This window comes from Macrotis lagotis, chromosome 7 (genome assembly GCF_037893015.1).
Source record: "Macrotis lagotis isolate mMagLag1 chromosome 7, bilby.v1.9.chrom.fasta, whole genome shotgun sequence".
Classification (NCBI taxonomy): Eukaryota; Metazoa; Chordata; class Mammalia; order Peramelemorphia; family Peramelidae; genus Macrotis; species Macrotis lagotis.
The window spans coordinates 218,764,536-218,778,373 of record NC_133664.1 but is presented as its reverse complement, the minus strand read 5'-3'; the positions used below and the strand labels follow the sequence as shown (position 1 = coordinate 218,778,373).

General features: G+C 37.1%; 1 protein-coding gene across 1 annotated transcript in view; it reads right to left on the bottom strand.

Annotated features, from left to right (window-relative positions):
- The window catches only part of ASB13 (ankyrin repeat and SOCS box containing 13), a 41,288-nt gene extending 30,571 nt beyond the window's left edge, over positions 1 to 10,717 (bottom strand). The window contains exon 1 of the mRNA XM_074194914.1: positions 10,447 to 10,717. Within this exon, the coding sequence (XP_074051015.1) occupies positions 10,447 to 10,624 (178 nt within the window). The 5' untranslated portion in view covers positions 10,625 to 10,717. The remainder of the gene's footprint in view (positions 1 to 10,446) is intronic.
- Positions 10,718 to 13,838: the final 3,121 nt, after the last annotated feature.

Below are 13,838 nucleotides of genomic sequence, written 5' to 3'. Positions count from 1 at the left end.
TTTTTGATTTTGTTTAACTGGCTCTTGCTGTCTCATAGAATTATTAGTTTCTGCAGACTCTGTTCTTTTTTTTTAGAGAGAGGAGTTTTCTTCATTAACCTTTTGCAACTCCTTTTTCAATTGGTCAATTCTATTTTTGAAAGAGCTTTCGACCAATTGAGGTTTTGAGAGAATTATTTTCTTTTTGCATTTGCCCAATTGAGGATCTGAGAGAATTGTTCTCATTTTGTATTTGTCTAATTGATGACCTGAGAGATTTATTCTCATTTTGTATTTGTCTAATTGTATTTTCTAAGGATTTGTTTTCTTGTTACAAGGTATTGTCTCTCCCAAATTTTCCTGTTGATTTTTAAACTCCTTCCTTATTTCTTCAAGTCTTTCTGTGCTGAAGATCAGATTGTATTCTCAGAGGTTCTAGGTCTCTCTGAGTTAGGGTCTTTCCCTTCCAAGAATTTTTCTATGGATCCACCTTTCCGCTGACCCTTCTTCATTTTGCTAAGACCTTGAGTTGGGGAGGGCTGGTTCACAGGGGCTTGGAATCGATAGAGGCTTTACTGAGTGCAATTTCTCTGGCTGGCCAGTAGGAGGTGCTGGTTGCCTTCTCTGGAGTGTCTGTGACCTTGATTGAGGCCTTCTCCTTTAGCTTGGAGGAGTTGGAGCTAATGAATCCTTTTGCCTTCAATCAATGGTGAGCTTTACCCTGGTTTGAAGTCATTCCTCTCCCTATTGTCAACTGGGCTGGTTCTTCTACTCACACACCTGTGTTTGAGGCAGAAGTAGTCTGCTATTGTTTGTTCTGGGAAGAGGCCTCAGACCAGAGGAGCCCAGTAATGGTGTGTCCCCAGCTATCCTACACTGGAACTCTCCCCCCCAGCCCTGTTGGCAAGCTCCAGAGGGTCAGCGTGCCTCTGCTCCCTTGTTGACTCAAGCCCCAGCTGTCTTGCCTCACCACTGATCCAGCAGGTCTGGTTTTTGGGCCCTCAGATTCCCCAGCTCCAATTCAAGGGCTAATCTGGCTGATCCACCCTCTGCACTCAGACTCACTGGCCCAAATTCATCCAAAGCTGCTGAGGGAGACAAATCCTGAGGTAAATGTTCTTTCTGCTGGCTTTTCTTTCTGAGTTTTGTGGGTCAGATTTCTGTTAAGAGGTTTGTTTCATATGATAGATGGGGAAAGATCAGGAGATTTTAGAACTGTGCCTGTCTTCTCTCCGCCATCTTGGCCAGAAGTCTCTATAACAAGCATTTAAGCATCTATGTGCCTATTATGTGCTACATACTATAATATAAAATATTGTAAATATATAAATATAAAATATAAGAGGTACATGGGGGTGGCTAGGTGATGCAGTAGATAGAGCACCAGCCCTGGAGTCAGGAGTACCTGAATTCAAATCCATCCTCAGACACTTAATAATTACCTAACTGTGTCGCCTTGGGCAAACCACTTAACCCCATTTGCCTGGCAAAATCCTTAAAAAAAGAATATATATATATATATATATATATATATATATATATATATGTATATATATATATATATATATATATACTTGAAACTAACTACTATATGTTTTATGCATTTCTGAATCCAATTAATATCACAAGATGTCCTGTTCTGACATTGGATTTCAATATCTGATGTATCTATTACAAAGTTCCTATATTTAAAGATAATATTACTTTTCTTTTCTTTTTAATTATCTTAGTATGGATTTGAACTCAGGTCCTCCTGACTTCAGGGTCTATCTACTGTGCCACCTAGTCACTCCCAAAGACCACATTTCTTTTTTTTTTTAGGTTTTTTTTTTGCAAGGCAAATGGGGTTAAGGCCACACAGCTAGGTAATTATTAAGTGTTTGAGACCAGATTTGAACCCAGGTACTCCTGACTCTAAGGCCGGTTCTTTAGCCACTATGCTACCTAGCCGCCCCAAGACCACATTTCTTAAGGGTTGGGGCCACAGTGCCAATTTGAGGAGTAGAATAATTCACTTTATTTTTATGATCTGGTTATTTAGACTTGGTTGTCTTTGAAAATTAGAGAGCTTTTAATCAAATTTACTGTTCCTTAAAAAATTAGATCCATTTGAGTCATTGACTATAAATGTTAAAGCAAAAGAATAATACTTTTATGGAAATTTAGTATAGTATTTATCTACTTTTTTCCTCTGAACTATGGCAGGATTTTTTGCTTTCTGCTATTTTATTATTTTATATTTTAAAAAACAACAATAACTGAACACCTCAATTGTCTTACTGGTATTCACAAAATATAAAAAAAAGCATAAAGCATAGTAGGTAGATGATTTTCTTATAAACTATAGGTAGGCATACTGAATGAGAAGAGAAGGATGGGTTGCAGTGTATACTGATGATGGGCATCATCATCATCACATTGGGAGTTATTAAATAAAAAAAGAATAAAATCTTTTAAATACACTTTTCTTATTCACTTCCTTCACTTCACAAAAAGGCACCATTTATAACAAAATATTTAAAGATGAACTTTATAGGGTAACAAAGAATTGTAAATAAAGTAAATGGCAATCAAGTGAAAAGCAGCTAAACAAACTAAAGCATAAGAATGTAATGGAACATTACTGTAATTTTAAAAAAGACAAACATGATAAATACAGAGAAGCATGAAAAGATGTAGATGAACTGATACAAAGAGAAGTAAGCAGAATGGAAAACACTAAAAAATATAACACTCCAAGTTACTAGTCACTAATTCCAATAGCCTTATTTTTTATTATTCCCTTTTCAAATTCTTTACATTCCAGTGAACTAATATTTCTCAAATTAATTTCTTTAATCTCAATTCTCTAACTCTCCACACATCCTCCTTCCATATCTATGCCTATTGAAATCTTTCTCATAATTCAAGGATTCATTTCTCCAGAAAACCTTCCCACAATCTTCAGACTGAAAATGACTATTCCTTCCTCAAAGTCTGAGAAGATGGCAAAAATATCACTCCACACTAACTCTCTTCTTTTAGGGAGCTGAACAATAAAATGATTTCACTATTCTTGGCTGAGGTTCTGAAATGAACATTCAACAATATTATAAAGATATGTTAGGTTAGAAAGTCAGAAAAAATATCTTGTGCCTCTATATAGTAGTCTGTTCATTACAAGTAGTGAGTAAATAAAATGCCTTTGAAAGCTCTAATGGATAGAATTACAGAATGTCGCAGTAATTATGATTTTATTCTACATAAGTTAATTGCATTAGATCTTGTAAGAATGGCCAAACTTTTCTTACTCCGCTTAAACTTCAATCTATCTTCACTATTCTCTCTTTCTAATAGGAACCATTATGCTCTTCTCTATTCTTGAATCTTCTACATCCTCCCTTTCCTACTGATGCTCAAATCTTGCCAAACCCCAACCCTGGATCATTCTCACTATTGACCTCCTCTCCTACCCTTACTCATGTGCTGTGCAATAGAGCTGAAGAAAACCAGCACAACCAAATCCACTTGGATAAACTATAAATTTCCTATTTTTCCCTGGATGGACCTGACTTAGGTTGATATAGGTGCAATATTGCAACAAAAGAGACATTTATCTGTCAACAGTTAATAAAATAAAAACTTAGTCATGGCATAGAAAGATAACATAGTATGGATAATATATAGGGACCACCACAACCACCACCACCACATCTAGCAGGGCAGAAAGTGGTGACTCATGCAGCTTTGGAGCATGTTTCAAATCTGTAGGACCCTGCCTCCATTATACCCTTGAATTGGTTAAGCAGTCAGTTAACGTTGTTAAGTGTCTACAATGTACCAGGAATAATGTGGAATGTTCAGGGAAGACCAGCACCTTTGGTGTCCACCTGGCACTCAACTCTCACCTGTGGCTCCAAGAAGCTGTAGTTTGCACAGCGGCCACACCCCAGTAAAACCGTCTCAGCAGACAGGCTAAAGCAGGCTGACAGGCCTCAAAATCTGTTGGTGAATTAGGGCAGTATCTACCCCAAGTATGTGAAGACTTCCCCTGGTGGAATGGGAGGATGAGAACAATTTGTTCTAATGGCCATGAAGGCAGCTGAAGCAGGTGCTGTGGAACGCTGAGAGTTTAGCCAGACATTGGAGATGCTAAGGTCATCCATTGCATTCCGGGGCCATCGTCAGTCATCTTGACTTTTGTCTTGACACTGGACTTCGATGACTCTGGAAGAGAGAGTGAGGCTGACAACTTTGTGCAATTCTGCCTCACTTAAATCCAATTCACACAAAATCTAAAGATTTAAAAATTAGAAAAAAAGAATGACATCAGAAACACAAAAATATAAAAAAAGATCTGGAAAACAGGTCAAGGAAAAAAATTTTAAGAATCACTGGACTCTCTAAAAACCATCATTTTTTAAAAGTCTTGACACTATATTAAAAAAAATCATTAAGGAAAACTGCCCAGATCTATTAGAATCAGAGGGAAAAAATGAAGAGTTAAATAATCCATCAATTTAAGCAGAACCAGAAAAACACTGTACACCCTAACAGCAACATGGGAGTGATGTTCAACCTTGAAGGACTTGCTCATTCCATCAGTGCAACAATCGGGAACAATTTTGGGCTGTCTGCAAAGGAGAGTACCATCTGTATCCAGATAAGGAGCTGTGGAGTTGGAACAAAGTGCAAGGACTATTCCCTTTATTTTAGAAAAAAAAAAACAGATATCTTATTGTCTGATCTTGTTACCTCTTAGACTTCTCTTCTCTTTAAGGATAAGATTTCTCTCTCATCACACCCAATTTGGATCAAGGTACAACATGGAAACAAAGTAAAGACAAAGTGCTTTCTGTGGGGGGGCAGGGGGAGGGAAGCAAGATTGGGGGAAAATTGTAAAACTCAAATAATATATTTAATAAAAATAAATTTAAAACCTTAAAAAAATAATCCATCAATTATATCTGGAAAGGTATTCCAACAGGAAAAAATTCAGAAATGTCACAGACAATAAATAGAGCCCCTATATCAAAGGAAAAAAAAACACTCTGAAAGATGTGGAAGTTTCTAATAAAATCCAAATATTTAAGTATAACAGACATTAAAGTAATCAAAAATAATTGTAAAAGACTAGTGATGGAAAATGTCATCCACATCCAGAGAAAAAATTATGGCATTTTAATGTAGATTAAAGCATACTATTTTCACTTTTTTTTAAATTTGTTTCTTCTTTCTCATTTTTTCCTTTTGTTCTGATTCTTCTTTCACAATATGACTAATATGGAAATGTTTATAATGATTGTGCATGAATAATGTATATTAAATTGTTAACTGTCTTGAGGAGTGAGGAGGGAAAGTAGGAAGAAAATTTTGCAAAGACAAATGTCTCTACATGTAGTTAAAGAAAACAAAATACTATTAAAATTTAAAAAAAATCAAAAGATCTTGGAATGCAATATTTTAACAGGCAAAAGAAATAGATGAACAACCAGAGATAATTTACTTTTCAAAGCTGAGCATAATCCTAAATGGGAGGAAATGGACCTTTAATGTAATAAAGAATTTTCCAGCATTTCTGATGAAAAGACCAGGGCTGTTTAGGAACTCTGAAATACAAAAATAAGAATCCAGAGAAACACAGAAAAGAAATATTTATTTGAGAATCTGAAGAAGCTGTATAATGATCTCTATCTTCAAAACTTTAGTATCTCTTTCGTTTAACAAGCATTTATTTTCCCTTCCTCCTATCTTCCTGAAATCTAACTGTACAAAAATGAAAAAATAAGCCCTTATAAAATAATAACTGTGCATAATCAAACAAAGAAAATTAAATTCCCACATTAGCCAAGACTAAAAATGTATGTCTTGTCTTGAATCCTTAGTCCATCACTTCTCTGTCAGGAAGTAGGTAGCATACGTCATCTTTGGTCCTCTGGAATTATGGTTTGTCATTGCATTTATTTATTCTGAAGGTCTGGAGAGGGGAAAAAGAAGGGAAGGTTAAGAGAAACATACTGGTGTAAAGAGAATGAAAAAGAAAATGAAACCTATTTTTTTTTCTCCTAATTGGAGTGCTTAAGAAGAATATACAAACATGGAGAAAGGGGTAGATGCTCATTGATAAATCTCATTCTTATCTAAGAGATTAAAAAAAGAGTTGAACACAGAAAGAGTTTGATAGAGAAATCAGATTCAAGAGAGAAATAAGGTAGAAGAGGTTAAAAGTGGAAGAGGTTGCCTCTTAGACATTTGAGAAATTGCTGAACAAATTGAGACAAATGGAGGTTAGAATATTGTTGTACCGTTAGAAATTTTAATAGAGACAATTTCAGAGGCTCCTGGGTAATATGAAGTGATGCCACATGAAGTAAGAAAGAGAAGAACAATTTTTACAAGAATATCAACAATAAAGAAAGACAACTTTGAAAGAGGATCAAAAGAAGACCTTTCAGTGAAGCATTTTACCTACCACATGACAGAGAAGTGATAGACACATGATAAAGAGATATACTTTTTTTTTTGCAGATTCCTTTTGCTTGACTATACTAATTCATTACAATGGTTTGGTTTTTTCCCTCCTTTTTTTTCTCTGAGTTTTTAAAGGGTGAAAGTTGAATCAGAGGGAGATTGGTGCCAAAAACAAAGGGAGGCCAACATAACACGGCTGAAAATGCAAAGAAAAAAACAGAAGGAAGTACTGACAAGGATGACAATTTTGAAAGTTATGCACATAATTTATTTAATAAAAATATAAATATATGTGTATAATGCCTATATCTTAAAGTAACCAGTATGAAACAAAAAGTCACAATTTCATAAAATCCTCTTTTGGGGTTTTTCTTTGTGCATGGAAATTTACTTATTTATATTTTGGTGATTAAATGTAGCATAAAAAATGTTTCAAAAAGCATAATAGGTACAAGTTAAAGGTTTGATTCATTGATCTTTTCTGCTTCACAGATGGCTGATTTCCCATATTTTCCTTATAGTCATTTATCATAAATAAACAGTATGTGTTAGGTTCATGGATTCAACAATGTTCATTAACAGGTGTTCTCAATCATTTTTTGTGTCACACATTCCTTTGACAAACTGGTAAAACCTTTAGGTTCCTTCTAATGGGGATGAATCCCTTTATAGTTTAAGATTTGGTCTCCCTATCTCATTTAGGCCCAAAAGTACAACAGCTACTATGAATTGCCCATATATAGTTTATTCATCAATATTGTATATAAAAAAACACTGCTCAGCATTATTTTTTCTGAGTTAAATACAGTTATTAACAAAACTATCTGCTAGAGTTTGTCAGTAGAGTATTGTATGTAGTTTAGGGAAGAAGAAGGAGAATTAAGAAATACCTTGGGGGGGGTATAGGGAGAGGGGAGCAGCTTAGGTGGCCCAATGGATAGAGCATTGGCCCTGGAGTTAGGTGAGCCTGAATTCAAATGTGACCTCAGACACCTAATAATTACCTAGCTGTGTTGACCTTAGGCAAATCACTTAACCCCATTGCCTTTAAGTTTAAAAAAAAAAAAAAAGGAAGTACCATTGGGAAAGTGTGAAAGTCAAGAAGAATAAACTGAACTCTGAAAAAAGTTAGGAGTTCATGATGCGGAGTAAGATGAGCAGAACCAGAAAAACTCTGTATACCCTAACAGCAACATGGGGGTGATGATTAACCTTGATGGACTCACTCTTTCCATCAGTGCAACAATCAGGGACAATTTGGGGCTGTTTGCAAGGAGAATACCATCTGTATCCTGAAAGAACTATGGAGTTTGAACAAAGACCAAGGCCTATTACCTTTAATTTAGGAAAAAAAAACTGATATCTTATTGTCTGATCTTGCTTTCTCTTATACTTTATGTTTCTTCCTTAAGGATATGATTTCTCTCTCATCACATTCAATTTGGATCAGTGTATACCATGGAAACGATGTAAAGACTGACAAATTGCCTTCTGTGGATGGGGGTGAAGCAAGATGGGGAAAATTTGTAAAACTCAAAATTTTAAAAAAATTATGTATTTTAAATATTCATTCAATATTTATTCAGTTGTACTTGTATAAAAATACTTTCCCAAAGAGACTACAATGTTTAACTTGCTTGGTTTCCTATCAAACATAATAAGCTGGTCTTTATTAAATAATACATCACATTAAATAATGCTAAGATTTATAAAACCTTTTCCTCATAAAAGCCCACTGAAGTTCACAATATAAATATTATTATTTCAATTTTACAGTTCAGGAAGCTGCTCTTAAGAGGTTAGGGGAATGGCACTTGGTCCTGCAGTATTAATGCTACAAATCCAGGTCTTCTGACTTTCAATTCTCCTATTAATTAATGAATGAAAGCCCCTTTCTGCAAAAAGGTGACTGCACTAAAATTATTTGGAGCTTCAGCAAATTTTTTCATATGGCAAAAGATATTCAATATTATGCCACAATGCAATTCATTTAACAAGAATTTGTTAAGCATAAAGCATCTGAGAAAAATAAAGACAAGAATCAAATAATACCCAATTTAAAGTACTTACAAGGAATCAAAATAATAACAACTAGCCATTTCTGCAAAGCTTTAAGATTTGCAAATCAAATCAGGCACAATTTGGGGCTATCTGCGATGGAGAATGCCATCTGTATCCTGAGAAAGAACTGTGGAGTTTGATAACTTGTACAAAGATATTCATAGCAGCCCTGTTTGTGGCGGCAAAGAATTGGAAATCAAGTAAATGTCCTTCCATTGGGGAATGGCTTAGCAAACTGTGGTATATGTATGTCATGGAACACTATTGTTCTATTAGAAACCAGGAGGGACGGGATTTCAGGGAAGCCTGGAGGGATTTGCATGAACTGATGCTGAGGGAGATGAGTAGAACCAGAACAACATTGTACACTCTAACAACAACATGGGGGCGCCTTGATGGACTCACTCATTCCATCAGTGCAACAATCAGGGACAATTTCGGGCTGTCTGCAATGGAGAATCCCATCTGCATCCAGAGAAAGAACTGTGGAATTTGAACAAAGACCAAGGGCTATTTCCTTTAATTTAGAAAAAAGCTGATATTTTATTATCTGATCTTGTTATCTCTTAGACTTTTTTGTTTCTTCCTTAAGGATATGATTTCTCTCTCATCACACTCAATTTGGATCAATGTATAACATGGCAAACAAAGTAAAGACTGACAAATTGCCTTCTGTGGAGGGTGGGGGAGGGAAGTAAGATTAGGGCAAAAACTGTAAAACTCAAAATAAATAAAATCTTTAATTAAAAAAAAGAATTGCGTAGTTTGAACAAAGACCAAGGACTATCACCTTTCATTTAGAAAAAAATGCTATCTTATTATGTAATTCTGCTATCTCTTATAGTTTGTTTCTTAAGGATATGATTTCTCTCTCATCACATTCAACTTAGCTCAAGGCATACTATAGGAATGAGGTAAAGACTAACAAACTGCCTGGGGGGTGGCGAAATTGGGGGGGGGGAATTGTAAAACTCAAATAAAACCTTCTAAAATTAAAAAAAAACAGATTTGCTTATCACTTTACAAATATTCCTAACACCACCGTGAATTAAGTGCTATAAATTCCATTTTAAGGATGAGAAACTCAGACTGATAAACTGAACATCGGGACTACCCTTTGGTCTACAGCGTCTTGGCTAAAAAAGGGCATTTTTAAGCGTCCCCTCATTCTCGTCCACTTTGTAAGCTCCATTGCACTTATTACAATTATGGCCCCGGCCCGCGCTCAGGTGAGCCGCTGCCGCGCTCAGGTGAGCCGCTGCCCCGCTCAGGTGAGCCGCTGCCGCGCTCAGGTGAGCCGCTGCCCCGCTCAGGTGAGCCGCTGCCCCGCTCAGGTGAGCCGCTGCCCCGCTCAGGTGAGCCGCTGCCCCGCTCAGGTGAGCCGCTGCCCCGCTCAGGTGAGCCGCTGCCCCGCTCAGGTGAGCCGCTGCCGCGCTCAGGTGAGCCGCTGCCGCGCTCAGGTGAGCCGCTGCCCCGCTCAGGTGAGCCGCTGCCGCGCTCAGGTGAGCCGCTGCCGCGCTCAGGTGAGCCGCTGCCCCGCTCAGGTGAGCCGCTGCCGCGCTCAGGTGAGCCGCTGCCGCGCTCAGGTGAGCCGCTGCCGCGCTCAGGTGAGCCGCTGCCCCGCTCAGGTGAGCCGCTGCCGCGCTCAGGTGAGCCGCTGCCCCGCTCAGGTGAGCCGCTGCCCCGCTCAGGTGAGCCGCTGCCCCGCTCAGGTGAGCCGCTGCCGCGCTCAGGTGAGCCGCTGCCCGGCCGGCAAGGGCGTTAACAGCTCGGCGGGGCCCGCGGTTCCTCCGGGGAGCCAACGGAACGCCAAGCTCTGGCCCGGGGGCTCGGGCTTTCCGTCGTCCCGGAGCAGGCGAAGAAGCCGGGCCGAACTCGGCCCTCGCAGCCCCGGGGGCGGGCTGGCCCGGCCCGGCCCTGCTACACGGCCTCTCTTTATGCCCCCGGCGCACTGACCTATTTCTCCAAAGGAGCCGTCCACGTTCCGCAGCTCCATCTTGTCCGCCGAGTCTCCTACCTGGACAGCAGCCCGCCCCGCTCCCCGCCACGGGATGGGAGGGAGACAGGAGGAGGCCGGCGGCGGGGACGCGAGGCCCGATCCCCGGCCTATCCCCGAGCCGAGGCTAGGGGGCATCTCGGGCAAACGTCGCTCCCGGTGCCCGCTGGGATTCGTAGTTCCCCGCGCGCGAGGTACGGCCTTCCGGAGAGAAGCTGCGGACCCGGAGGAGCCACTGCCTCTAGCGGTTGCATTTTGGCGTTTTGCGGCTTGAAACGTTCTGAAGCTGTGTGTCTATAACTACCACCCATTAATCAGTAATCTAAGAAAGGGGAGGCAGGTTTGCATTTGTGAAAAAATACGAGCATTTCGCATATATAAATTTATATTATACAAATATAAATTTATGTTTGTATAAACATAAGTGTATAAATTTCTGTTTATATAAATATAAATTTCTGTTTATATAAATATAAACTGTTTATATAAACATGAATATAAATTTATATTTATATAAATTTGTTTATATAGATATAAATTTGTTTATATAGATATGAATTTATGTTCATATAGATATAAACTTATGTTTATACAGATATAAATTTATGTTTATATAGATATAAATTTACATTTATATAAATGTATCAATATAAATTTATGTTTATATTAATATGAATTTGTTTATATAGATATGAATTTATGTTCATATAGATATAAATTTATGCTTATACAGATATAAATTTGTTTATATTGATATAAATTTATGTTTATATAGATATAAATTTATATTGATATAAATATATCAATATAAATTTATGTTTATATTAATATGAATTTATGTTTATGTTGATATGAATTTATGTTCATATAGATATAAATTTATGTTTACATAGATCTAAATTTATGTTTATATTGATATTGATATAAATTTATATGGATATAAATTTATGTTTATATAAATTTATGTTTATATTAATATGAATTTATGTTTATATTAATGTGAATTTATGTTTATATACATATAAATTTATATAAATTGATATTGATATGAATTTATATGGATATAAATTTATGTTTATATAAATATAAATTTATGTTTATATTAATGTGAATTTATGTTTATATAAATATAAATTTATGTAAATATAAATATATATTTTTATTTCCTACAAATTTTAGGTAGCTTGACTTCTTTAATTCGGTATTCAAGAAGCATTTATTCACCACTTAGGTTGCAATGAGTTGCTGTAAATTATCACAATTTCCTAGATTTTTTCTCAAAGGAAATATTGTGTTGGAAATTCTACATTTTAGACAGAACTTTAACAAAGTAGAATTTGGATAACCATGGTCCTGTGTAAAGACTGTCCTTATCCCATATCATAGGAGACTGTTCAGTTTTAGTTTTTTTAGGTTTGGTTGGTTTTTTTTTGCAAGGTAATGGGGTTAAGTGACTGCCCAAAGTCAACCAGCTAGATAATTATTAAGCATCTGAGGCTGGATTTCAACTTTGGACCTCCTGACTCCAGGTTCAGTGCTCTATGCACTGTACCACCAACTGTTCAGTTTTAATATGAAGAAAAGTGTAAAGAACCCGGGTTTCGCCCTAAGAAGAAAAGACTTAAGAGGAAGCATAAAAACATAATAGCTGCCTTCACATATTAGGAGGATTGTCAGTAGAGATTTTATACTTCCTCCATAGGGCTCCATAGGACATTACTAATGGGGTGGCTAGGTGGTGCAGTGGATAGAGCACCCCTGGAGTCAGGAGCACCTGAATTCAAATCCAGCCTCAGACGCTTAATAATTACTTAGCTGTATAGCCTTGAGCAAGCCACTTAACCCTATTTACCTTGCAAAAAACCTAAAAAAAATAGACATAGGACATTACTAAAACATGAGTAAGTTCAATTTAAATAAAAACTTCCTAAGAGTTAATGTTGTCAGAAAAAGGAATGAAAAATTTTTTAAATGCCTTGAGAAGCAGTTCTCCAAGTAATAGGTCAATAAGTTAGATGATCCTTAAGAGGATGTTGGAGAACAAAATGATGTTTCCTTTCATTCATTTATTTACCAAGTAATTATTAAGTAGACATAAAGAGAACAAAAAAGTCAAAAACACACTGAGTTCTCAAGGAGCTTACCTTCTATTGAGGTGAAAATACATATAATCGATTTTTTTCCTTTTGACCCTTGAACTCCTTACTATAAGGGACTTCTTTGAAGAATTTTCTTTACCCTGTACTAATGCTGAGCAGCTCTTGATAATGTTATTTTTCCTTCATTCTCAAATAAGACCATGACATCTGGGAGGTGATGCCACGTATACCCATGTATCTTTGTCTCTGTCACGCAGACACCCCCACCCACCCACCCACCCCTCTCTCTATACGTTTAAAATTAAAAGGTATTTATTTATTTAGTATTTTACATGACAAGCAGGTGAACTAGATTTGAGTGAGGGGGTGCTGTGCTAAGTCACCAGTCTCACTTTCTCTTCCAGAACCATCTGGGTCCAGTAGCCAGATAGGAATCAGGTGAAGGCAATCAGGGTTAAGTGACTTGGCCAAAGTCACACAGCTGGCAAGTAGCTGAGACTAGACTCAAACTCCTGTCCTCCTGACTCCAAGACCAGCACTCTATACTACATGTACACAGTCATACTCTAGAAAGGCAATGCTGTTAAAAAGGAATCTGTTGCTTCTCAAATACCAAGAATAGGAGCTTATGAAAATCATTACTAAGGATAGAGGAAAATTGCTACTGGACTTATAATCTGTTCCAAGAAACTGCTCTTGTCCAGGTAACCAGCATGTGTGAAAGGTGAGACTGGAACTCCATGTTCCTGATGCTCATGAATCTTACTCTACCTACTACTACTATTACTACTCCTCTGAAGGACTGCTTTTTAAATGATATATACATATATCTACATATATTTTCTGCAGATGCATTTATTGTATACTTGGCAATGTATAAGTAGATGAGTGCATATCATGTACATGCATGTGTTTATGAGGTAATTCCAAGTAATTTGGAGGTGGATGAGAGGATAGGCGTTAGCAACTGAGAAAACCAGAAAGACTGAGACTAAAGTCTTGCTTTCATGGTCATAAATAAAATTGTAAATCCATTCAACATTTTAAAAGGAATGTTTTATAAACTTTAAGACATTCTATTAGAGTTGGAGAGTTTTGTAATGCATTATCTTACCAATATTTCTAGCAGCTTAATAGAATGCCTTGTTCCTAAATTAGTCGGTGAAGGAAAACAAAAATATCACTTTGAGAAGATAGCTAGCAACATCTAAAAGGATTAACTTCAGAAAAGATTACAAGATAAATGCTACCTT